This window comes from Macrobrachium nipponense, chromosome 7 (assembly GCF_015104395.2).
Source record: "Macrobrachium nipponense isolate FS-2020 chromosome 7, ASM1510439v2, whole genome shotgun sequence".
NCBI classification, from domain to species: Eukaryota; Metazoa; Arthropoda; class Malacostraca; order Decapoda; family Palaemonidae; genus Macrobrachium; species Macrobrachium nipponense.
In genome coordinates, this window is record NC_061109.1 from 90,192,060 (window position 1) to 90,219,877 (window position 27,818).

Sequence of the window (27,818 nt, forward strand, 5' to 3'; positions counted from 1 at the left end):
TCCAAGAGTTAAGTGCCGATTTTAATAATGTTTAAGTGTTTCAAATGAGTAATGAAATACTGGTAAGATTACTTTTTTAATGCTGATACTGATAACTGAAATAGATTTGGCATAAACTCGTCCAAGAGTTAGGTTGCTTATTGGGTTTTATAAAAAAGTATCTCAAATTATTTTGAAATAAATACTGGTCAGATTTAAAATGCTGATCACTGAAACAGATTTGGTTTAGACTTGTCCAAGAGTCAGATTGCAATTTTTTTTTTATTTAATATTCAAGTATCTCAAATTATTTTTAATTAAATACTGGTAAGATTTAAAAAAAAAAAATTCTAATACCAATCATCCAAACAGATTTGGTTTAAACTCGTCCAAGAGTTAGGTGCTAATTTTAATCATTTTTAATTGTTATCAAAATAATTACTGATTTCATATCGGTAATTCTATTTTGGAGAAATACAAATACAAATCACTGAAGCATTTATCGACGGCAATTTAGTATAGTAATGTAATGACGTAATCGTTCTATTGTAAAGCTACGCCAGAAAGAAATTAACCAGCCGTTGAATCGCAGATCTTATAAGACAATAATATCTTAGAAAATACAATATCGTTCGATTATCCTGCAACGCAAGGTGAATACCAACCGATCATTCATTCGAATGCCTCCGGAGAAATAAAAATAATAAAAAAAAATATATTATCGACAGACGATATCAAAGACACAAAGGTTCTAAAGCCTTTATTACGCGATTGTGAAAATATTATCGATTATAAGCGATGTGCGGATGGATGCAAAGCAGTCAATCATCGACCGTTTGAGTGATTGAGGATCACGTGGCTCGGTAAGAGCCTGGCTTGTCAATCAATCTGTACAATAATAATAATAATAATAGTAATAATATAGAGATTACTATTATGTCTTTTACGTATAATTTGTCGAATCAAATAGATTCATTTCCGGCGGTCCGATCTTAGGAACCGGTCAGAGTTGGATATTCTCAGCATCTTATAATAAGTTCCGACACATCCAAATCTGATATGATTATTATCTCGCTCATTCTCGTCAAACCCTTTCTAATTCGTGGATCCCCAAAACGGAAATTTGATATAGCACTGAAACCGCCTTCCAGCTGCCATCTGAAAAGGCACTACGAATCAAACACTTACCTCCAAAAACAGCCGGTTGCTTCTTTGATAAATTACAAGTCGCGTCTGTCGTCCAGGAGCTGATGAATAATTGGTCGCGTTCGAGGGAATAATTAAAGAAAAGAAAATGGTCGGCACAATTTTATCGTCACGCGAAATGGATTAGGGACAGTTCACATGGAGTTGCAGCACAGACACACCCTCTCCCGACGGCGGCAAGCCGCACACTGACTGAGGCACTGGCGGTACTAACTCCTTTTTTTTTTTCTGCTTTTCCAGCAAGCGGACTTAGACGTTGGCAATTTTTTTTTATCTTGTTCTAATGGAGCTTTTGGGGGGAAGGGGGAGAAGGGGGTGGGCAGTCATTGCGACAACACTGTATCAAAACGAGGTGCTCTCTCTCTCTCTCTCTCTCTCTCTGCCTCTCTCTCTCTCGATTCTATTTGGGAGGGAAGGGTATAAATCAATGCTTCCGTTTCATAATTTACTTTGGGACGTTTATTTTTTTTTGGCGAAAAACGATTATTTGTATAAAATGTAAAAGAAAATAATGAAACTCTCTCTCTCTCTCTCTCTCTCTCTCTCTCTCTCTCTCTCCTCTCTCGATTGTATTTGGAAAGGAAGGATATAACTCCATATTCGTTTAATAATAATTAACTTTTTTGAAATCTAATAAAATTTTGCATGAGAGAGAGAAGAGAGAGAGAGAGACCAAGTACCTCTCAAACCCCTACCCTCCCCCACAAAATCCTCCACGAGGAGGAAGACCTCTCTGGTGGGGAGAGAGGGCTGGCCAGGACTGAGGGGGGGTGGGTAAAGCGGGTGCTGATAGCTCCAATACAAGAGTGGTATGATGGCGGCCACAGAGCTACACTCATCAGACTGTCAGATCCATCATCACCCACAATAGTTGATTAATGAACCGATATATCAGGCTTTCAGGCACCAACAACCCAACACAGTCCCCCCAGTCCCCCCCCCCCCCCGCCCCCCAACATCCTTCCGTAAAGTATATGCGACATAAAGTACTTAAAGAAGGTCGATAAAAGCCTATACAGGAGAGTGATACAAGATACAGGAGGCTGGTTTTATTAGGAGTGGTTGGGATAAACTTCTTCTTGAAGGATGGAGATTAGACTTAGAGGTTTTTTTTCTTTTTTGCTATTTCTTCTTTTTTTTTTTATTCTGTGCACCAGAATTAGTTACCTCTCTCTCTCTCTCTCTCTCTCTCTCTCTCTCTCTCTCTCTCTCTGACTCCCTTGTCAAGCTCCTATTCTCTCTCTCTCTCTCTCTCTCTCTCTCTCATACAAGATCACGAAAAAACATTTTTTATATATTTTTTATTAACGCAACAGTGCAGGTAACACGGACTGCATTCATGCAAGGTCGGACATAAATGCACAAACAAACACACACACAAACTCACACAAGCGGAAGCACATGCACATGCATACACATACATACTCTAGTCAAAATGCCACGCCCCCTTCCGCACTTAGCATACACATGCATACATACTCCAGTCAAAATGCCACGCCCCTTCTGCAACCCTTCATATCAACGTCATTTACTTCCCCTTAACAGATCATGGTCATGCGGGACTTTGTCAATAACTCCGGTGCATAGTGCATGTATGCATGCACGCAAGCACGCACGAACGCATGCATACACTACTCCAACGGACATACGAGAAAGCCCTCGGCTGCAGAGGAGGTTACTATCTACAGATGTGAAAACATTTGCATGCGTGTAGATGTTTCGTTTTATCACTTGCAAATTTTTAATTTCAGTGAAATTGCACAGCTGTTCATCCTTCATGAAAGAGAAAGTCCACTTCCTTGCAAAGAAAGCTTCCACGAGAGAGAAAGCAAAAACGGGAACGTCCACAGACTCGAAAAGAAAGCATCCGAAAATAGAAAGCACGAAAGCCACCCCCCACCCCCCCACACAAAAAAAAAAAACTCTGGACGAAATAGAAAGTTGACTGACGCGAGAAGAAAGCTTCCATGAAATGAAAAGTACAAGAATGAAAGTACACAAAAAGAAGAAAGCACCAAATAGATAAAGGTGGAAAATCCCCCAAGCACAAATGAGCGTATCCGTAACGTAACATAAACAACATTAAAAGTAACGAAACCGAATGAAATTAAAATATTCCAGCTATTGAAAAGGGATACACTATCAAATAAAAGCTAAATAAACAAAAAAAAAAAAACTCGCAAATAAATAAACAAATGCACTCGTACATAAACAACATTAAAAAGCAATGAAACCTTTTAGCAATGACGAAATTCCAACTGCAATTCCAGAGATGGAATGGAATGAGAAAATACAATTCCTGAAATTGATTCCAGTATCTTTCCCTTCGTGTTGGATGTGAGGCAGGTTCCACTTCCTGCTGACTTCAGGAAAAATCGTGGATTATCGTCTCCTGTGGTCTTAGGTAGTTATAACAAGGGGGAAGGGATGGAGAGAGAGAGAGAGAGAGAGAGAGAGAGAGAGAGAGAGAGAGAGAGAGAGAGAGAGAGAGAGGAACTAGTATATACAATATCTTCGCCTAATACTTTTCTTATTGATGCAGTGCTGTCATTTACGACATGACAGGATAAAAAATTTATTTATATTTGTTGAAATAATTGACAATCTAGAGTCATGATCATGACATGATCATGATCTGATACAATTACAGAATTACTATGTACTGCTTTCATTTATGACATGAAAGGTACACTGATATAGAAAAATAATGGCCATTATATCTAGTGGTCGAGATTCCTGACATAATGTATTCTTGTAAGACTTCAGAAAATCAGTCTAAAAACATTTGGAGTTTACTCAAGCACTTTAAAAGTCTTTATTTCCTTACACACTAAATATTTATCAGAACTCATGAGTTTAATAAACAAAATAATAATCTAATTTACATAAATCCCTACCTGAACTCCGCGGGTAAACGAACCAACACAAATCACCGAGAGCAGGAACGCATCCTAACATGACCTTACAGCGAAAAGGTCACAGCATCCTCAGAGGACCTGAACTTTAAGCGTTGGATTTATTTACTTGGAGGCCTAGGGGAGACCTATGGGAGGACACTAGTGGGGCCGGGGGGGGGGGAGCTAGGGGAGTGCCTAGGGTGAAAGAGGAGAGGGTGACTGAATTTCACCTGCAGTGGGCCAGTTGCAAGTTAGTGCCTACAAATGGGGGAGATATTTTCCTGTTAATTATTACTCTTAGGATTTAATGTAAGTATATGGAATTGGAAACTGGTCTATTTGATGAAATAACTTGTTTACCAACATAAATGAAAAATGCAGGAAAATGAGTATATAACAAGAAATTAAGTTTTTTTTTTTCCTTTTATTTTAAAAAGTCTATACATTCCGTTGAAATAAAAGCCTTTTATGATGATGAGTATATATATATATATATATAATATAATAATATTATAATTATGATATATATATATGTGTGTGTGTGTGTGTATGTGTGTGTGTGTGTGTGTGTGTGTGTGTGTGCGTGTGTGTGTGTGTGTTCCGTACCTAATGTACTAGTTTTAACCGGACTTTGAATACTTGTGTTAGAAATAACACGAAGCTGCTACTACTTACCCTATTTTTCTGTGGCCTCAGCTGAATATATATACTATATATATATATACATATATATATATATATATATATTATATATGACTGGTAAAAATGCTCTGTTACAATAGAATTCCATCAAATAAAAGGACCCCATAAAAACGCCAAAATATAGAAAGTATAAGTCCTATAATTCAGAGAATGCTGCTGTCTCTCTCTACATTACCTACCTGAAGAGAGAGACAGCAGTCTCTGAAATATAGTATACTTACTTTCTATATTATGGCGTTTTTATGGGCTCCTTTTAATAGATATGTATATACACACATTCACATGTATACATACATTCATCAGTTTAACCCCCCTCTAATCTTAATCAGAAAACATACGACGATCTTACCCCCTTACTGCGTCGCGATAAAACCCTAGGCAATCAAATACGTCTTCGGATAATATCCTACCCCTCTCTCTTTCCCCAGCTCACAAGAATCGTCGCCAGTCTACGACTGTTGACTCTGGGATGAAATATTCTTGCTTGTTTCGCCAACAGGAACTTCGACTTCTTTTCCTTCTTTCCTTCCTTCCTTCCTTCCAGGCTACGAGGAATCGTCAGAGAAGCGATAAGGAATTCGCTTTGCCAGCAGAGGTAATCTTACGAGATCGTGGCAGAGCTGATTTAAAGCGGGACGTATTGACGCTTGTTCGGGAGAACGTCGTCTTGGTTGTGAGATAGATCGGGTTAATGGGGATTTATACAGCTACCGGATATTTTGGAAAAGATGAACATTAACGATTAAAGGGTTTGATCTGAATACTTCAAGAGCTGTGTATATCGAGTGTGATGGAATTGGTGGGCTGGACAGAATACACACGTGTGTGCGTTATGTATATGATGTATATATATATATAATATATATATATATATATATATATATATATATATATATATACTACATATAATAATGGAGCCCATAAAACACCACCTATAGAGAGTAAGTACTACATTTCAGAAACTGTTGTCTCTCTCTTCAGGTAGGTATAACGAATGAGAAGAGTTACAGCAAAGGCGGTATGTATAACAAGAGATATCCATCCACAGGTAAGCCGTTACTAAGTCACCCCCGCTGATAATAAATCCTCTTTTAATCTTTTTAGATTGAATTCTGTTGTAACAGAACATTTCTACCAAATATATATATATACGTAATATATATATATATATATATATATATATAGGTATATATATATAATATATATATACGGATGTGTGAGTATATATATTTCTCCTCATTATCAGCAAACATTTTTTACAAACAAAAGTGCCAGCAGTAACAGCAGCGTTACTAAACCTGCAAAACACAAACAATCCAATAAGGTTCCGCTTATCTAGCAGTGAGAAAAAGATAAGAGGAAAAAAAGCACGAACACTCTTATTTTCGGTTCATTCACCGTCACAATAGTCAGGGGACAGACATTGTTTAATAAAAGTGCAGCTGAGAACGTGAGGTGTTTTGTGGATACGACCAAACAACCTCTCTCTCTCTCTCTCTCTCTCTTTCTCTCTCTCATCTTTCTCTCTCTCTCTCTCTCTCTGCTTTTGGGGTGCTTCGCGTAATTACTGAATATATTGTGTGTAATGCTTTTGTACTACGGCAAGCAGGGTCCTTCTTTTTCTAGCAGAGACTGAGAACTATAGAACTATCATGAAATACTTTCTAACTAGTCTTATAACTGGTACAGGAAGTGTTATAGCTATCAATAGTAACCTGTATAAGCAATCAACGCAGATTTATATGGATGAATAAATGACAAAAATGTTAATACTTGATCTCTTCTTTCTGTATTTAATATTACCTACTGTTACGTCTTTCAAACGAAAGCTATAATATTCTTTGGAAGCCTGATATTCAAGTCAGTGGCCCCTATGGTGGTCTTGTTCCAAATGAATAGGGGTCTTTTTCTTCTTCTTCTCCTTCTTCTTCTTCTTCTTCTTCTTCTTCTTCTTTTAATAATAATAATAATAATAATAATAATAATAATAATAATAATGGGGTGGGTCCAGCTATGGGTTAAATAGCAAAACTCAGCAATGATGGAAAGAAATGAAGGAATAAACGACAACGACGTAAATGGAACCTCTGGCAACAGAGGAGATCCGTCCGGCAGCCAGGTATTCAACCCAATTGAAGGGGAAGACGGTCAGGTACTTGGAGGTCGTCATCCAGCAACTGACCACCACAACGACAGTAATCAACAGCCTAGATTGGAGCTACGAAGCAAAAAGGAAGAAATGGACAAGAAAAGAAAATAAGGAAATATGGAGATGCTACATCAGAAGCAACCCGACGGAGAGAGGATATAGCAGAAGGGTTGGTCAACATCTGGAATGAGAGGAATAACAAACAGAGCAGAGGTTGGCAGATCAAGTAAGGAACATAAAGAAAAAGAACTGGCTCTCCCTAAGAGAAAGAGAAGAACTGGAAAGGGAAATGTCACACGACAACGAATTACACGAAGACGAAACTGAGAGACGATGCCACAGAAGACGACAGGGATGATGAGGTATCAAACAACGACACACGAAGAAACACCGACGAAGTAACAGAGAGGACGGAATGGGTAGAAAAGATTAGGCAATGGATTGGAACCAGATACAGAGAGAACAAAGATCCCTCCATGAAAGCCTACAACACCAAGAAAATTAAGGAGAAAACAGTGAGGTCAATGAAATAATGGGCATAATACACACCACCATTGATCACAGAAACAAATAAACTTTGGCATATGCAGGAGCAAGAGATTAGTAGCAGAACTTGATGGGGATTCGAAACACCAACATCACCAGCACAACCAACCCACACAGAAACCAAACAGTAACCTCCTTGGAAAAAAAAGGCGCCTGGAAAAAGCAAATCATGGTGAATGAGATCTTGACTTGAGTAAACTGAAAGAGATGGCAGAAAAAAGCTAAGAAGCAAGAAAAACAAGGGAGGAACTGAACGAGAAATTACAAAGTACAAGAGAGGGGAATAAACAACATAGAAGATGTAAAACAAGAGGCTTAAGGCCAAAGCACATAAGATCCAACGGTACATGAACAGGAATAAGGGATACCACAGAACAAAACTATTCGGAACCAACCAGAAAAGACTATACAGCCAACTAGAGGGGACGACAACACCAAGAAATTCCTGAGCCGAACCAAGTAAGAGACTCTGGGAAAACATATGGAGCAATCCGGTATCACACAACAACATGCAACATGGCTCCAGGAAGTCAAGGAAGAAGAAACAGGGAGAATAAAACAAAGATTCACAGAGATCACGACAGACACAGTCAGACACCAGCTAAAGAAAATGCCAAACTGAAGCCCCAGGTCCTAATGAAGTCCATGGATACTGGCTCAAAAAACTTCAAGGCCCATACGTAGACCCACGAATAGCAGAACAACTCCAGCATTGTATCTCAAATCACCATGCACCAAAGGATGACCACAGGAAGAACATCCTTAGTACAAAAAGACAAGAGTAAGGGAAATATAGCCAGTAACTACAGGCCTATCACCTGCCTACCAATAATGTGGAAGTTACTAACAGGTATCATCAGTGAAAGGCTATACAATTACTAGAGGAGACAAACACCATCCCCACCAACAGAAAGGCTGCAGAAGGAAGTGTAGGGGCACAAAAGACCAGCTCCTCATAGACAAAATGGTAATGAAGAACAGTAGGAGGAGAAGGAAACCAACCTAAGCATGGCATGGATAGACTATAAGAAAGCCTTCGACATGATAACACACATGGCTAATAGAATGCCTGAAAATATATGGGGCAGAGGAAAACACCATCAGCTTCCTCAAAAATACAATGCGCAACTGGAATACAATACTTACAAGCTCTGGAATAAGAATAGCAGAGGTTATATCATGGAGAGGGATCTTCCAGGGCGACTCACTGTCCCCACTACTCTTCGTAGTAGCCATGATTCCCATGACAAAAGTACTACAGAAGATGGATGCCGGGTACCAACTCAAGAAAAAGAGGCAGCAAGAATCAACCATCTGATGTTCATGGACGACATCAAGCTGTATGGTAAGAGCTTCAAGGATATAGATACCCTAATCCAGACTGTAAGGATTGTATCTGGGGACATCAGGATGGAGTTTTGGAATAGAAAAATTGCACCTTAGTCAACATACAAAAAGGCAAAGTAACGAGACCTGAAGGGATAAAGCTACCAGATGGGAGCAACATCAAAACCATAGATGAGAGGATTATACAAATACCTGGGAATAATGAAGGAGGGGATATAAAACACCAAGAGATGAAGGACACGATCAGGAAAAAGAATATATGCGGAGACTCAAGGCGATACTCAAGTCAAAACTCAACGAGGGAAATATGATAAAAGCCATAAACAAATGGGCAGTGCAGTAATCAGATACAGCGCAGGAATAGTGGAATGGACGAAGGCAGAACTCCGCATCATAGATCAGAAGGCCAGGAAACATATGACAATACACAAAGCGCTACACCCAAGAGCAAATACGGACACACTATACATAACACGAAAGGAAGGAGGGAGAGGACTACTGAGTATAGAGACTGCGTCAACATCGAAAACAGAGCACTGGGGCAATATCTGAAAACCAGTGAACACGAGTGGCTAAAGAGTGCATGGGGAAGAAGGACTAATAAAAGTAGACGAAGACCCAGAAATATACAGACAGGAGAATGATAGACAGAACAGAGGACTGACACAACAACCAATGCACGGACAATACATGAGACAGACTAAAAAACTGGCCAGCGATGACACATGGCAATGGCTGCAGAGGAGAGAGCTCAAGAAGGAAACTGAAGGAATGATAACAGCAGCACAAGATCAGGCCCTAATAACCATATGTTCAAAGAACGATAGACGGAAATAACATCTCTCCCATATGTAGGAAGTGTAATACGAAAAATGAAACCATAAACCACATAGCTAAGCGAATGCCCCGGCACTTGCACAGAACCAGTACAAAAGAGGCATGATTCAGTGGCAAAAGCCCTCCATTTGGAGCCTGTGCAAGAAACACCAGCTACTTTGCAGTAATAAGTGGTACGAGCACCAACCAGAGGGAGTGATAGAAAACGATCAGGCAAAGATCCTCTGGGACTATGGTATCAGAACAGATAGGGTGATACGTGCAAATAGACCAGACGTGACGTTGATTGACAAAATCAAGAAGAAAGTATCACTCATTGATGTCGCAATACATGGGACACCAGAGTTGAAGAGAAAGAGAGGGAAAAATGGATAAGTATCAAGATCTGAAAATAGAAATAAGAAGAATAAGGGATATGCCAGTGGAAATCGTACCCAATAATCATGTAGAGCACTAGGCACGATCCCAAGATCCCTGAAAAGGAATCTAGAAAAACTAGAGGCTGAAGTAACTCCAGGGCTCATGCAGAAGAGTGATCCTAGAAACGGTGCACATAGTAAGAAAAGTGATGGACTCCTAAGGAGGCAGGATGCAACCCGGAACCCCACACTATAAATACCACCCAGTCGAATTGGAGGACTGTGATAGAGCAAAAAAAAAAAAAAAAAAAATAATAATAATAATAATAATAATAATAATAATAATAATAATAATAATAATAATAATAATAATAATAATAATAATAATAATATAAGAGGCAACAGAACTAACCATCTGATGTTCATGGACGACATCAAGCTTTATGTTAAGAGCATCAAGGAAATAGATACCCTAATCCAGTCTGTAAGAATTGTATCTGGGGACATCAGGATGGAGTTTGGAATAGAAATATGTGCCTTAGTCAACATACAAAAAGGGCAAAGTAACAAGGACTGAAGGGATAAGGCTACCAGATGGGAGCAACAGATGAGACGGGATAGAATACCTGGGAATAATGGAAGGAGTGGATATAAAACACGAGATAAAGACACGATCAGGAAAGAATATATGCAGAGACTCAAGGTGATACTCAAGTCAAAACTCAACGCCAGAAATATGATAAAAGCAATAAACACATGTGCAGTACCAGTAATCAGATACAGCACAGGAATAGTGGAATGGACGAAGACAGAACTTCGCAGCATAGACCAGAAAACCAGGAAACATATGACAATACAAAAAGCACTACACCCAAGAGCAAATACGAACACACTATACATAACACGAAGGAAGGAAGGAGAGGACTAAGTAATAGAAGACTGCGTCAACATCGAAAACAGAGCACTGGGGCAAATATCTGAAACCAGTGAACACGAGTGGCTCAAGAGTGCATGGGAAGAAGGAGTGATAAAAGTAGACGAAGACCAAGAAATATACAGAGACAGGAGAATGACCAACAGAACAGAGGAATAGCACAACAAACCAATACACGGACAATACATGAGACAGACTAAAGAACTGGCCAGCGATGACACATGGAATGGTTACAGAGGGGAGAGCTCAAGAAGGAAACTGAAGGAATGATAACAGCAGCACAAAGATCCAGGCCCTAAGAACCAGATATGTTCAAAGAACGATAGATGGTAACAACATCTCTCCCATATGTAGGAAGTGCAATACGAAAAAAATGAAACCATAAACCACATAGCAAGCGAATGTCCGGCACTTGCGCAGAACCAGTACAAGAAGAGGCAAGATTCATGGCAAAAAACCCTCCACTGGAGCCTTTGCAAGAAAACACCAGCTACCTTGCAGTAATAAGTGGTACGAGCACCAACCTGAAGGAGTGATAGAAAACGATTAGGCAAAGATCCTATGGAACTATGGTATCAGAACAGATAGGGTGATACGTGCAAATAGGACCAGACGTGACGTTGATTGACAAAATCAAGAAGAAAGTATCACTCATTGATGTCGCAATACCATGGGATACCATAGTTTGAAGAGAAAGAAAGGGAAAAATGGATAAGTATCAAGATCTGAAAATAGAAATAAGAAGGATATGGGATAAGCCAGTGGAAATTGTACCCATAATCATAGGAACACTAGGCACGATCCCAAGATCCCTGCAAAGGAATCTGGAAAAACTAGAGGCTGAAGTAGCTCCAAGGACTCATGCGGAAGAGTGTGATCCCAGAAACGGCCACATAGTAAGATGAGTGATGGACTCCTAAGGAGGCAGGATGCAACCTGGAACCTCACATTTTAAATACCACCCAGTCCGAATTGGAGGACTGTGATAACCGCCGCCCCCACCCCCCCCCCCCCCTCCCCCCCCACACACACACACAAAAATAATAATGATAATGTTTTTGTAGTCAACCTTATCGTCATTAGTGTATCAATATCGTCAGTATGGATATGGTGACTTGTTACATATGAACAAGGTTGATCTTCTGAATAATAATAATAATAATAATAATAATAATAATATAATAATAATAATAATAATAATATAATATAAATAATAATAATAATAATAATACCCTAATCCAGACTGTAAGGATTGTATCTGGGGACATCAGGATGGAGTTTTGGAATAGAAAAATGTCCTTAGTCCAACATACAAAAAAGGCGGGGACAGTAACAAGGACTGAAGGGATAAAGCTACCAGATGGGAACAACATCAAACACATAGATGATACGGGATGCAAATACCTGGGAATAATAGAAGGAGTGGATATAAAACACCAAAAAAATAAGAGATGAAAGACACGTTCAGGAAAGAATATATGCAAACTCAAGTTGATACTCAAGTCAAAACTCAACGCCGGAAATATAGTAAAAGCCATAAACGCATGGGCAGTGCCAGTGATGAGATACAGCGCAGGAATAGTAGAACTGGACGAAGGCAGATCTTCGCAGCATAGACCAGAAAACCAGGAAACATATGACAACTACACAAAGCACTACACCCAAGAGCAAATACGTACACACTATACATAACACGAAAGGATGGAGGAGGGGACTACTAAGCATAGAGGACCTGCGTCAACATCGAGAACAAAGCACTGGGCAAATACATGAAACCTTCGAAGACTAGTGGCTCAAGAGTTCCATGGGAAAAAAGGACTGATAAAACTAAACGAAGACCAAGAAATATACAGAGACAGTGAGAATGACCAACAGAACAGAGGAATAGCACAACAAACCAATACACGGACAATACATGAGACAGACTAAAGATTACTGGCCAGCGATGACACATGGCAATGGTAACAGAGGTGAGAGCTCAAGAGGGAAACTGAAGGAATGATAACAGCAGCACAAGATCAGGCCCTAAGAACCAAATATGTTCAAAGAACGATAGGTGGAAATAACATCTTTCCCATATGTAGGAAGGGCAATACGAAAAATGAAACCATAAACGACATAGCAAGCGAATGTCCGGCACTTACACAGTACAAAAAGAGGCATGATTCAGTGGCAAAAGCCCTCCACCGGAGCCTGTGCAAGAAACACCAGCTACCTTGCAGTAATAAGTGGTACGAGCACCAACCTGAAGGAGTGATAGAAAACGATTAGGCAAAGATCCTCTGGGACTATGGTATCAGAACAGATAGGGTGATACGTGCAAATAGACCAGACGTGACGTTGATTGACAAAATCAAGAAGAAAGTATCACATTGATGTCGCAATACCATGGGACACCAGAGTTGAAGAGAAAGAAATGCAAAAAATGGATAAGTATCAAGACCTGAAAATAGAAATAAGAAGGATATGGGATATGCCAGTGGAAATTGTACCCATAATCATAGGAACACTAGGCACGATCCCAAGATCCCTGAAAAGGGATCTGGAAAAACTAGAGACTGAAGTAGCTCCAGGACTCATGCAGAAGAGTGTGATCCTAGAAACGGCGCACATAGTAAGAAAAGTGATGGACTCTTAAGGAGGCAGGATGCAACCCGGAACCCCACAATATAAATACCACCCAGTTCTTGTGGTCATCCTTATCATCGTCATTAGTGTACCAATATCGTCAGTATTGATATGGTGGGGGTTGTTACATATGAACAAGGTTGATCCTTTGAATAATAATAATAATAATAATAATAATAATAATAATAATAATAATAATAATAATAATAATAATGATGATGATGATGATGATGATGATGATGATGTTCTTGTAGTCAGCCTTATCATCGTCATTAGTGTACCAATATCGTCAGTATTGATATGGTGGGGTTGTTACATATGAACAAGGTTAATCTTCTGAATAATAATAATAATAATAATAATAATAATAATAATAATAATAATAATAATAATAATAATAATAATAATGTTCTTGTAATCATCCTTATCATTGTCATTAATGTACCAATATCGTCAGTATTGATATGGTGGGTTTGTTATATATGAATAAGGGTGATCTTCTGAATAATAATAATAATTATAATAATAATTTGGAAAAGTAAATCTTGTTATTTAAAATACAAAGCAGAATGCTTTCGAAGACCTGCACGGTCCGCAGGTCTTCGAAAGCATTCTGCTTTGTATTTTTAAATAACAAGATCAGACATATTATTGTGGATTTACTTTTTCCATTTATTTTTATTAACTCATGTGATTATGAGTGTCGGTTTGAATAATAATAATAATAATAATAATAATAATAATAATAATAATAATAATAATAATAATAATAATGTTGTGGTCATCGTTGTCACCTCCATTAGCGTACCAATATCATCAGTATTAACGCTATTGTAAGACAGTGTCAAGAGACCTCCAGTCCTCAAAATGATAGGCCCAAGGTCCCTTGCCACAGACCAGGGTCTTCTTACTTGCATTTCCAGGAACTCCTAGTGTATTTCAGTCTTTGAACGTCTTAATTCCATCCTTATGTTCCCAAAACATTGATAACCTTACAACTTTTCCTTTCCTTTATCCTACACTGCCTAGGAACCCTCTTCTACTGTACTGACTTCTAAGGGGAACTTTTTATATGACTTTTTATATTTTTCCCCTAAAATTCTTGTCCACCTTCTCCACTTTATTACCCTAACTTAGCCCCTTCTCTCTCTCTCTCTCTCTCTCTCTCTCTCTCTCTCTCTCTCTCTCTCTCTCTCTCTCTCCATTTTCATTTGGCTACCCTATCCATCCTCCTGTTTGCCTGCACATGATTCTCTTCCAGTCATGCAATTGCACTTCAAGTAATATCCTTTTTCCCTCCAGTTATTGGCATTATTCCCTACTTGTTTATACCACAGAGACACCCTCTCTTCTGTGTACACACACACGCACACAGAGGCACACACATACATATAAATGTGTGTATATATATAGTATATATAATGTATATATAAACCAGCACAATTCACTACAAGCAATTCGTGGTCAGTTGTTCATATTCTTTTCACAATAGCCTATGCAGAATAAAATTAGCAAACTGAGAGAGAGAGAGAGAGAGAGAGAGAGAGAGAGAGAGAGAGAGAGAGTCATTATTCAGTAGAATTCAGATCCGCGTATCCATGAAGATAGCTAGCTATACGTAAGAAAAACATTTGATAGAATTTCTGTTAACAAATGTTGTTGGTCTCGCGGTTTCACTGGACACTGAAAACACCGTGAAAATAAAGACAAAAAAAAATCCTTGTCGTATTCTAGTAGAGCTTCTGGAAGAAACTTCCTGAAGAGGTCTTTTCCCGAGAGAGAGAGAGAGAGAGAGAGAGAGAGAGAGAGAGAGAGAGAGAGCCGTATCTCCCTCGTAATCCTCGCTGTCAAAAGCTGAAGAAACATCGCGCGGTTTTGTTGTCGGAACTGGCCTCTGTCGTCGCTACGACTGCCGGAGGGAAAACATAAGAAAGAGAGAGAGAGAGAGAGAGAGATGTTTTCGCGTGAGATAAGAGACAAACGGAGGTGCTTCGTCTCGTCCTGATAAGTAAATTGGCGAGTGTAGGTCACGGGTTAAAAAAAAAAAGGTTACGACTCCATAAAGGTCGAGTTATGGGCAAAATATAAAAGAATTTCGACGCTATCGCCGGAAGATAAGACGACGGTAGGACCCACCACCCTCCCCAACCCCAACCCCCTCCCCAACCCCCACCCCCGGGGAACAATGACAAAAAAAAATGTACCGATGAGGTTTTAAAATATTGGGGTTGTTTTTGAAATCTGGGATTTTGAGAGTCTTCGACGACGACGACGAAAGTTGGAATGTTCGGGGTTGGTGGGGCGGTGGTGCGTGCGGGGGTGGGGTTTTTGGGTGGGGGGTGGGATGGGGATGGGGGCCCGAGATATCCAGGAGTGTTTTGTTGAAAACGGAAAAGCTAAGATTTGGAATATGAATGATAACTGCAGTATGTAAACTCTCTCTCTCTCTCTCTCTCCTCTCTCTCTGTATTGTCTTTATATATATATATATATATATATATATATATATATATATATACTATATATGTGTGTGTGTGTGTGTGTGTGTGTGTGTGTGTGTGTGTGTTTGTGTATGTATATATAAATCCCTAACTACCCGCCACCTTACTGACTGGTAAGGTCATGAGAGGGACACTGGAACTTACAGGAAACGAACCCAAAGCCGTTCTCCTCGTTTGGGATCGATCTCGGGTGTGGGCAACAGTAATTTAGATATAGGCCTTAAGAGCAAAAAAAATGAACAAAGTTAATATCTAAGTTGATAAAAATTCTTTCTGGTCACGGAGAGAGAGAGAGAGAGAGAGAGAGAGAGAGATTTGAGCTCTCTTATTTACATATTCTCCAAAAGGCTATTGACTGTGAAGAAGGCTCCAATATAATGCTCTTCTATCCAATTAAGTACAGAATTGACGGCACCAAAAAAACTGGAAAATCCTTTTTCTTATTCCTATCTCCATTCCCCCTCTACCTCTCACTCCTATTCCTCCTCCCCCTACTCCTGCCTCTCCCTAGGACTCCCCCAAAAACCCCTGAGAGCAAATCAGGCTTAAAAGCCAAACAAATGACACCAAACGGGGCGTCTTCCATCTCGGCGGAGGGCCAAAAGGCGTCTTTCGAATTTCGGTTCTCCAATCGTGGGGGAAATCCAGACAGAACTGGAAAGGCGTTTCCAGTAGGCTCTTACGATGCTTCCCATAGTCCTATAATAGGCTCCTCTTCTTAAGGGAAGTCCACACAGAACTGGAAAGGCGTTTCCAGTAGGCTCTTACGATGCTTCCCATAAACCTAAAATGGGGTCTTCTGGGGGAAATCGTGACAAATCTGGAAGGGGCTTCCAGTAGGCTGTTGGGCCTTTCTTCATGGGGGAAATCCAGACAGAACTGGAAAGGCGTTTCCAGTAGGCTCTTACGAGGTTTCCCATAGACCTATAATAGGCTCCTCCTCCTCCTCGTCTTCCTCCTCCCTCCATCCTCCTCCTCCTCCTTCCCTCCTCCTCCTCTCTCTTCTTCTTCCTCTTATTTCTTCTTCTTCTTCTTCTTTGCATTTCTCCTGAACTTCAACCTTTGTTTTACCTTCGAACTTGTCATTTCTTTCATTTTACTGTTCAAGTTGATTTCTAAACAGCTTTTACAAGTTAGGACAAGAAGAGTGGATTTTATTTTTTGCGGAATACGTAGATATGAATGATATGAAAACTGGTAAGAAAACCAAGTAGGGCAGCATAGCTGGTAATTTTAAAGTTTAATTTTAAAGTTAAAAAGAGGAATTTACTAGCGATTACTGACCTGTCCCTTTCCAGGAACAGCTACTTATTGAGAAGATGTATACACACACACAATCTAAGATGTTAAATTCAGTAAACCTTCTTCCTCTCTTGTAAGTTCACATAATCATCCACAAGAGATTCCCAAGGAATAACTAACCACACAATCTGGACGAGGCAGTCAAATGTGGAACTTACCAGTCATTAGAACTTTCATTAAAACTTTCGCCTCTGGTAAACTTTACGTCGTTGGACTTCCAGGTTGCGCAGATGTATGAGACGGGAAAGTGTAGCAGCAGGATGAAGAAGATGTATGAACGGTTTATTTGAATGAGTGGAGACATTGGGGTTTTCTGTTATTTTTGAGCTGTGAATGTCCATTTTTGAAATGGATTGTGTATATATATATATATATATATATATATATATATATATATATATATTATATATATAATAATAATATATATATAATATATGTGTGTGTATATATAAGTGTATATATATGTATATACATACATATATATACACATATATATTCATACTATATATATATATATATATATATATATATATTATATATATATACTGCAATATAAATACTGGCTATAAGGCCTTAGACTACAAATAAAAAAAAACAATAAAACTAATCTAGCAAAACCACACGTCAAAGAACAAACACAACCTTACTTTGTTAACAGCCAAACAAGCCATACTCCCCCTACACCCCCCTCCCTCCAGCCCCGCCACCACTCCCTTACCCAAACAAACACACAAAAGCCTCTCATTCATTATGAGGAATGAGACGACACAGAAACACACAAACACAAACAGGGGAACGTCCCCTCACGGGGCTGTTGGAGGGGAGCTGGGGGCGGGAAGGGGAGGTGCGAATTCTGATTCCAGCGACAAATAAATAAGGGGGAATAATGGCGCCGAGACATTGGGCTGAAGGCGGGAATAACCCTGGACTGATATACGCAATCTTATATCGGGGAAATCGGCCGAAATAGGACGAGAAGGAGTGAAATACGACCTTGCACACGGGAGTTGGGGAGTGAGGGGAGGAGTGGGAGGAGAAGGAGGAGGAAGAGGGAGTTATACCAGGAAGAGACATCTCACGAGCAGGGAGAAAGTAGGAAGAAAGTAGGAAAGGAAGAGGAGGAGTAGAACCAGGAAGAGTCGCAGTAGAAGTACTAGGTATACCAGGAAGACTGGGAGTGGCAAGGAGAGGATATGCCAGCAGGAGTAGCAGGAGGATTAGGAGTATGAGGAGGAATAGGAGAAGTAGGAGTACGTACACTAGGGGGGGTATGAGGAGTAGGTATACCAGGAGGAGCAGGAAGAGTAAGAGTAGGTATACTAGGGGGAGTAGGAGGAGCAGGAGTAGGTACACCAGGAGGAGTAGGAGTAGGTAGACCAAGGGGAGTTGGAGAAGTAGGAGTAGGTAAACCAGGGGGATTAGGAGGAGTAGGAGTACGTATATTACGGGGAGTAAGAGTAGGTATACCAGGAGGAGTAGGAGAAGTTGGAGTAGGTACACCAAGAGGCGTAATAGGAGTAGGAGTAGTAGTTAAAGAAAAGTATCCTGTGAGGAGTAGTAAGATTAGAGTTAAGAAGAGGAGTATAAGGCGGAGTTGGAGGACAAATAGGAATAAATAAGAGTCAGTAGTTGGAGTAGAAGGAGTTAGAGTAGAAGGTGTAGTTATCAAGAAGAAACAGAAGGTCTGAAGCACAGCGAATAATTAAAGGACAAGAGAAAAGTGAAATAACCAATAAGAGAAAATGAATTAGGAAACAATACAGGTCAGCTTAGAGAGAGAGAGAGAAGAGAGAGAGAGAGAGAGAGAGAGAGAGAGAGAGAGCGTTTGGCACCGGTTCAGGAAGCCGTTTCATTCCGGTTCAGCGGTTCGCAGCGACTTTCCTGGAAGTTGGTCGTCATGTGGTTCGATAGGCTGATATAATCCCGCCATTTAAGAAAGAGAGAGAGAGAGAGAGAGCATCCTACAAAACACGAGAATTCGATCATCTTCTTCCAGAGACGTTTCTTGGTTGACTTTTGCGTAACCGATTTCGTTATTCTATGTGTCTTTTGCCGTCCCTTCTTTACTATGTATACTCTATTCTCTTCTACTTCCTTTGGGTTTTCCATCAATTATCATTCGCTTTCCCCTCCTGCTTATCTTCTGTTTCTAGTTCCGTGGTCTGCATTGATCTCCTGTTATCCTTTGTCCCTCTCTTTTATCTATCATCTACGATTCTCTTTCCAATGTCTTACTAACATTTACTTAGAGGCCTAAATAAATGATTTACCTAACCGTAGGCCTTCCAATCCAGTGAGGAATATCTGTTATATAACGGATAATCGAGTCAGCAAGTCCCCTTGCTACAGAGGTAACGTACCGTCCAGTATCTTAGGTTAAGGTTATACCTCCATAACACATGCTATACAAGAGACAGGCCAGAGGTGGCGGCAATGGATCCCAAGAGACCCGATGGACAAAAGAGCGTTTCCTCTAAGGGAATAAACATTATGCAGAGCCAAAAACTGGCTTGTAAAGGATATTATTATTGTTATTATTATTATTATTATTATTAAAACTGCACTAGGTTTGTGTTACAATTGAACACCTCCCTCTCTCTCTCTCTCTCTCTCTCTCTCTCTCTCTCTCTCTACCTGTCTAATGATTTAGTAGCCAGCACGCACACACATACCCAACGCAGAAAGGTTCCCCCCCCCACCCCCACCCCCCTTGCCCACCATCCATCTTCCAACTCTAGTTTCCAGGCACCTGGAAATCTGTGGAGTAAGATCAAGGGGTGACTGGAAGAGGCAGTCATGCGGTAACGAGATGGCTCTACAACCTACGTACGTGTGCTACGGAAGGATTCCCCCCCTCCCTCGATCCCCCCACTGGATCCCCACCCTAAAAAAAAAAACCTCCTGAAGAATATTTTTTTTCTCGTCCTTCGTTCTTGCAGCACCTCTGGACTTCTTTTGTGAATTTCCAATATACTTCAAAAAGGTTTTTTCATATTCCCTGGCTTTTTCATTCCAGCAAGTTTGAGTTATGATGATCGTTTTCTTTGCTAAGCGAGTTTTCCTTAGTTGTTTACGCGGTGGGTCATTGCGTACGTATCCCTGGGTGATTTACTTCATAACTGATGGAATTTAAAGTTTTTATTCTTGTTAACTGCCAATGATTTCAGTTCCTGGAGTAATTTATTTCATAATTCGTCGATATTTAAGTTTTTTTATTCTGGTTAATTGCCAATGGTTTCATTTCCTGGAGTAATTTATCTCATAATTGGTCGATTTTAAAGTTTTTATTATGGTTAAATGCCAATGGTTTCATTTCCTTGCGTGTTTTATTTTATACTGGATATATTTTTACAGTTATTCTTTATTTTTAACTGGCAGTAGTTTGCATTCTTTCTTATACTGCCGGGAATCTGTCAAGATTTTAATTTTCATAGATATATATATCAAAAGTTAACGAAGTGTGATGAATATAGAGGAGATGACTATACCTAAACTGATGGCCATTGATGACTATCCATGAACGACGGACGCCGCTGGCATATACCTCTTGCGATCATCCGCTGGGTATGGGCATGATTCCTCCAAACTCATCCCATAATGGTAAGACAATTAGAAGACTTCAGGCATCTGATACAAGCTCCTGTGACCATCTGCTGGGTATGGGCATGAGGCCTCCAAACTCACGAGCTACAGTAACTCTAAGAAAATAAAAAAGGACAAGACATGCCAATAGGGGAGGCAAGATGGCCATAGCAAAATGGCCATATTAATTGACCACTTACCAACAAGATCAATCACCATTAATCCCTCAACCCCCTCCTTTCTTCCTTCCTGAACACGACTCATAAATCTTGCCGTGTGTGTGTGGAGAGAGAGAGAGAGAGAGGAGAGAAGAGATAGAGAGAGAAGAGAGAGAGAGAGAGAGATTCCCAAAAATGCCTTCTTGACCATTTCCCCTTCTCTTGTCTTCGTTACTTTTTTTACCGTTATTTCGCAGTTTTGTGGCCCTTTCTGGACTCGAGGCTCTTGTCTTCGTCTCTTGTTCCCTTTTCAGTGGTCTAGAGGCCCCTTCCAGGGTTCCAGGGGTCCAGGGATCCAGGGGTCTAGGGTCCAGGATGCAGGGTCCTCGTCTGCTTTCATTTTTCTTTTGTGTTGTTCGGTCCAGAAGTCTCTCTCTCTCTCTCTCTCTCTCTCTCTCTCTCTCTCTCTCTCTCTTGGAGTCCATCCAGATGGTTGTCTCAAAGGCCACACTGGGAGGATGGAGAGGAATATGGCGCCGTTGACGCCTGTTCCCATAAGGTCTCGTATTATATTGATTTTTCTCTCCCTTTCTTGGTCGTCTGGAGGATTTCTCCGTTAATTAAGATCGTTGTGCGTGTGTGTGTGTGAGAGAGGGGCGGGTAGGGGTTGGTGGGGAGGAATGGTCCTCGAGTATAGATGGATTTCAAGATATTAAAATATTCTTAAATGTTTTTTCGACACAATAATTTACAACACTGTTAGTCATTTAGAAGTTTTTTCGATATAATTTACAATACTTGGTCATTTAGAAGTTTTTTTTTGACAAAATTTACAACACTGTTGGTCATTTAGATGTGTTTTTTCACACAATTTACAACACTTGGTCATTTAGAATTTTTTTTGTGACATTTACAACACTTGGTCACTTAGAAGTTTTTTTGACACAATAATTTACAACAATCTTGGTCATTTAGAAGTGTTTTTGACACAATTTACAACACCGTTGGTCATTTAAAAGTTTTTAAAACAATTTACAACTCTTGGTCATTTAGAAATTTTTTGAAACAATAATTTACAACAATCTTGGTCATTTAGAATTATTTTTATCAAATTTACAACATCTTGGTCCCTTAGAAATTTTCTGTACACAATAATTTACAACAATCTTGGTCATTTAGAAGTTTTTAAGACACAACAATTTACAAGACTCTTGGTTTTTATAAGTTATTTGACACAGTAAATAACAACACTAGGTCTTCTTTGAGTTTTTTTGACACAATAATTTACAACATTCTTGGTCCCTTAGAATGTTTTTTACACAATTATTTACAACACTCTTGGTCATTTAGAAGTTTTATAACACAATAATTTACTACACTTGGTTTTTAGAAGTTTCTTCCACACTAATTTACAACACTATATATATATATATATATATATATATATATATATATATATATATATATATATATATATATATATATATACACGTCTGTGTATATATGTCTACATATATACATAAACACACACACACACACACACACATATATATATATATATATATATATATATATATATATATATACATATATATATATATATATATATATATATATATATATATATATATATATATATATATATATATATATATATATATATATATATAAATATATATATATATATATATATATATATATGTGTGTGTGTGTGTGTGTGTGTGTGTGTGTGTGTGTGTGTGTGTTGTAAGAATGTACGATACACCCAGCCTAAAACAATTGATAAAATAAGGCTCTGTGGCATATCTCTCTCTCTCTCTCTCTCTTTCACGCCTTACCTTGTCTTTCACAGGAACAAATCCCTTTCAGGGAAAGCCATTCTCAATTGCCTCCATCTCCTCCTCCTCTGTTATTATAACAACGACCCCATAAAGGGTGAGAAACTCCTCCTTTCCTCCTCCTACTCCCCCTCCTCACCTCCTCCTCCTCCTCCTCCTCCTCCTCCTCCTCAACAATCCCCATCCCTCCCCGCCAACTCTTTACCACGGCTCGGGTAACGAAGCAAGATTTGTATAATTCCTTTGCCCGGGGAGAGAGAGAGAGAGAGAGAGAGAGAGAGAGAGAGAGAGAGGGAGGTCCACGCCTGAGAAACGACTTTCGTCTTACGGACTCTCTTTAACCGAAGACGTATATATACGTCTGAACCAATACGATTTGAACCTGGCTGGCCTGCCTTCGCGTCCCTCCTCCCTCGCCCCTTCCCCTTTCCTCTCCACCTCCCCCTTTCTTTTCCCCCATTCCCCATAGAGCTCCCTGGTACCACAGGCGTTTTGGTAGGAGGCAGGTGTGAATTTCTGCTGCTGCTGCTCCCGGCCGGGATACGAGAACAAGGTGATATTTCCACTGCCCGCTGGATTTATGCGCTGGCTTCGCGTTGACTGAGATGTATGCTGGTTACGGATGTTTGCTCGTTCGATCTGGAGTGATTTCTGCCCACCCCCTATCTCTCTCTCTCTCTCTCTCTCTCTCCTTTCCCCTATCTCTCTCTTTCACTCTCTCTCTCTCTCTCTCTCTCTCTCTCTCTCTCTCTCTCTCTCTCTCTCTCGCTCGCTCTTTTAAACGGGCCTGCATTTAATACCAGCCTGGACCAAATTTGATGTCTGATGGCTTGAGGAGACAAGGCACTGTGTGCTGATACACGCTCTTCTCTCTCTCTCTCTCTCTCTCTCTCCTCGTCTCCTCTCCTCTCTCTCTCGGGTCTCAGTTTACGTTGCCACATGAGCAGTTTCTTCTTTATGGTTTCTAATAATAATAATAATGATAATAATAATAATAATAATATAATAATGATAATAATAATAATAAACAACTTTCTAGGTGTCTCAGAAAGTCTACGGGCAATCGGTACCACATTTCACTATAATACAATCTTCAGCCAGTTGAGCATAACGGGAGAATGTACTTGTTACATTACAAGTACAATGCAATTACAAAATTATGTTGGTGGATAGAGTGGCAATGTAATATTTGTAGCCATAGACAATTTAGTTGACTTAAAACATTATTCAAGTTACGTGAAATAGTATCAGAATGGAGAGTAATTATTTGAGAATTGTTTAAAACAAAATGTAAGAAAATATTCATAAAAAATATTGAAAATTTTTAATATCTAAATACAACTAGGTTATTGAAACAGAGGTATAGATTATTAATAATACTGGTTTATAATTAGATATTAAAAAAAGGGAACTATAACTTTACCAAAACTGAACGGTATTATCAAATGCAAAGCCATTGATTTGTAAAATATCCGTTAAATATCCATAAAACATAATGAAGTAATTGTTATACTAAAATGAGGTACACTAATATCTAAGCAATCCATGAAATGACTATCCATAAAAACTATTTATATTTCTTTATTGGTTATCTAAAATATTCTTAAAATATTTTATATTCGTGAATCTATTAAAAAGTATTTAGGATTCTTAAAAAACATTCATGATCTATAAAAAAGTTTTTCGTATACAAAAACAATTATTTAAGATCCGTAAAAAGTATTTAAGATCCATAAAGATTAAATAAGATCCGCAAAAATATTTAAGCTACTTAAAAAAGTATCTAAGATCCATAAACGTGTTTAAAATCCCTAAAAACCCTAAGATCCACAAAGAAGCATTTAAGATCCATAAACATATTTAAAATCCCTAAAAACTATAATACCCATAATGAAGTACTTAAGCTCCATTGAAACATTCAATGTCCATAAAAACTACAAGATCCACAAAGAATTATTTAAGATCCATAAACATATTTAAACTCCCTAAAAACTATCAGATCCACAAAGAAGTATTTAAGATCCACAAAAACCATTCAAGATCCACAAAAACTATAAGATTCACAAAGAAGCATTTAAGGTCCTTAAGCATATTTAAACTCCATAAAAACTATAAGATCCACAAAGAACTATTTAAGATCCATAAACATATTTAAAATCGCTAAAAACTATAAGACCCATGATGAAGTATCTAAGATCCATAGAAACATTCAATGTCCCTAAAACCTACAGGATTAACAAAGAATTAAGATCCATAGACATATTTAAAATCCCTAAAACTATAAAATCCACAAAGAAATATTTAAGATCATTAAACATATTTAACCTCCCTAAAAACTATAAGATCCACAAAGTGTTATTTAAGATCCATAAATACCATTCAAGATCCAAAAAAACTACAAGATTCACAAAGAAGAATTTAAGATCCTTAAACATATTTAAACTCCATAAAAATTACAAGATTCACAAAGAAGTGTTCAAGATACATAAACATATATAAAATCCCTAAAAACTATAAGATGCACAAAGAAGTATTTAAGATCCTTAAACATATTTAAAGTCCCTAAAAATTATAAGATCCATAATGAAGTATTTAAGATCCATAAACATATTTAAAATTCCTAAAAACTATAAGACCCATAATGAAGATCCATAAAAACTGCAAGGTCCCTAAAAACTACAAGATTAACAAAGAAGCATTTAAGATCCATAAACACATTTAAACTCCCTAAAAACTACAAGATCCGCAAAGGAGTATTTAAGAAGCAAAGCATAAACATCACAAATCATACGAGGCAGCTGATAAGGAACAAGAAACAGGCTTTTTTATGAACAGAAAAATCTCCTAAACAGAGCGATAAACTGCGCAGAGATTTTTACGAGGTTCTCTTATCTCTGCAACAGCATGAAGTCTCTCTCGTATAGATAAGGCAAAAGTCGCTGCTTAAATGGAACGTTCTAATATGAGGAGGGTGTGGGGAATGTCTTCGTTGGTTTCAGTAAATAATAATAATAATAATAATAATAATAATAATAATAATAATAATAATAATAATAATAATAATAATATAATAATAATAATAATAATAGTAGTATTTTGGTAGAGGACCCTCTTTTATACAAATTCTGTTAACTAAAATGGCTTAAGAATTAAGCGAATTGGTTTATATATTATTTTATCTATAACATATATATATATATATATATATATATATATATATATATATATATATAGACAATAGAGAAAATAATACATAAAAACAATCGTAATTAAATAACTAATAATAATAATAATAATAATAAAAAAAATCAATAATAATAATAATAATTAATAAAATAATAATAATAATAATAATAATTTATTCACGTTAGAAGGTAAATATGTAGTTACAATATCTATAAAGAATAAAATTCATAAAAGGATTTTTGAATGATAATACATCAACTAACAACACCAAATCTTCTATAAACTGAAATTAAAACTCAGTGTTTAGCGCATGGGACTCATTACAACATTACATTGATTTATTCACATTCTCCCTCATAAAAATATGATAATAAAACCTCATCAAATAAAAAAACAGAACCACTTCTTATCTGAAATAAAAACTCTACGTTTAGCCCAAATGTGAAAAAAACACAAACACACATTGGGACTAATTACAACATTACATTGACTTATTCACATTCTGCCTCACAAAAATATGATGATAAAACCTCATTAAATAAAAAACAAAACCACGTCTTATTATCTGAAATAAAAACTCTGTATAGCCCAAATGTGAAACAAAACACATTAGGCCTCATTACAGTATTACATTACTTTTATTCACATCCTGCCCCATAAAGATATGACAATACAACCTCATTTGATAAAAAAAAAACTCACATCATCAACTGAAATAAAAGAAAAAAAAGCCAAGTTTAGCCTAATGTGGAAAAAGCCACATTTGGCCTCATAACAGCATTATTTGCTTCACTTTCTGTTCCATAAAGACATGACAATAAAACTTGATAATAAAAAAAACTCCTAAAGCCCATCAGAAAATAATCTTACGCTCAAGATCTTTCTCATTTTTTTTTCTTTTTGAAGGGCCACACAGGCGGGTCGTTTTTCATAATTGTTGGCGCTGGTGGTCGAGGCCAGAGACTCTATTATAAAAATCGCGGAGTCATAAATTACTGGAAGGGGGTATGGGGGGGGGGTGGTTGGAAGGGAAGGTACGGCTTTTTCCACTTACCAGGATAATGCTTTCCAAGGCGAGGTTTGGGGATCTTACTCTAATGGCTTTCATGGCAAAAGGTTCTTCGGAAACCGTCGACATTTTCACTCCGACCTCAAGATTCCTTCGTCTATGATTCGATTAAAATTCTTGCGAAATGCTTTTTAATTTTTGGTCGGGTTTTCTTAAGAGAATTTTCACTCTTCCTTAAGTTACAATTGTATATAGTTATTTTAACTTTCAATTTGTCTCGAAATTAGGATTTTGTTAATCAAATGATATTAAAATTTACCCATAATAATTTTTTCATAACCGTATTCTAGATACTGACAAGACGCAAGACGACGAATATATCCATTTCTTTTACTTTTTAATTTTAAATTTGAAATTGAAATCTTACTGTACTTCAGTAGAAACAACCCACATTAATTTATTATATCTCAACATTTTAATTATTAACAAAACATTAAGATGATGTCATGTCATACACCCGTATTCAATACAGCAATGTAAACATGAACATAATATATATATATATATATATATATATATATATATATATATATATATATATATATGTGTATGTATATATATATTAATTCGTGCATCATATGCATATAGGTAAGTATAA

The 27,818-nt window shown here is 38.0% G+C and overlaps 2 protein-coding genes across 3 annotated transcripts in view; both read right to left on the reverse strand.

Annotated features, from left to right (window-relative positions):
- The window catches only part of LOC135217433 (uncharacterized), a 142,969-nt gene that overhangs the window by 21,313 nt on the left and 93,838 nt on the right, over positions 1-27,818 (reverse strand). Inside the window, exon 1 of one of the 2 annotated variants that reach the window (XM_064253299.1) lies at positions 1,168-1,369. The exons of the other annotated variant lie outside the window; for it this stretch is intronic. The gene's annotated coding sequence lies outside the window, so the exon portion shown is untranslated. Of the gene's footprint in view, positions 1-1,167; positions 1,370-27,818 lie in introns of those variants that run through there. 2 annotated transcript variants of the gene reach the window in all.
- LOC135217646 (uncharacterized) lies at positions 18,541-27,289 on the reverse strand. Its single transcript, XM_064253612.1, has 3 exons — positions 27,206-27,289; positions 23,361-23,577; positions 18,541-18,932 (listed from the first exon to the last, which is right to left on the reverse strand). The coding sequence occupies exons 1-3, from the start codon at positions 27,287-27,289 to the stop codon at positions 18,541-18,543; spliced, it is 693 nt and encodes a 230-aa protein (XP_064109682.1).

What these genes read in the sequence shown, in the direction of transcription:
- LOC135217646 (XM_064253612.1), bottom strand. Translation starts at nt 27,289, where the DNA reads ATGTCGACGGTTTCCGAAGAACCTTTTGCCATGAAAGCCATTAGAGTA. An exon ending in CCTTGGAAAGCATTATCCTG is followed by an intron (nt 23,578 to 27,205) that starts GTAAGTGGAAAA and finishes ATCCGTAACCAG; the next exon opens with CATACATCTCAGTCAACGCG. An exon ending in GAGGGAGGAGGGACGCGAAG is followed by an intron (nt 18,933 to 23,360) that starts GCAGGCCAGCCA and finishes TACTCCTCACAG; the next exon opens with GATACTTTTCTTTAACTACT.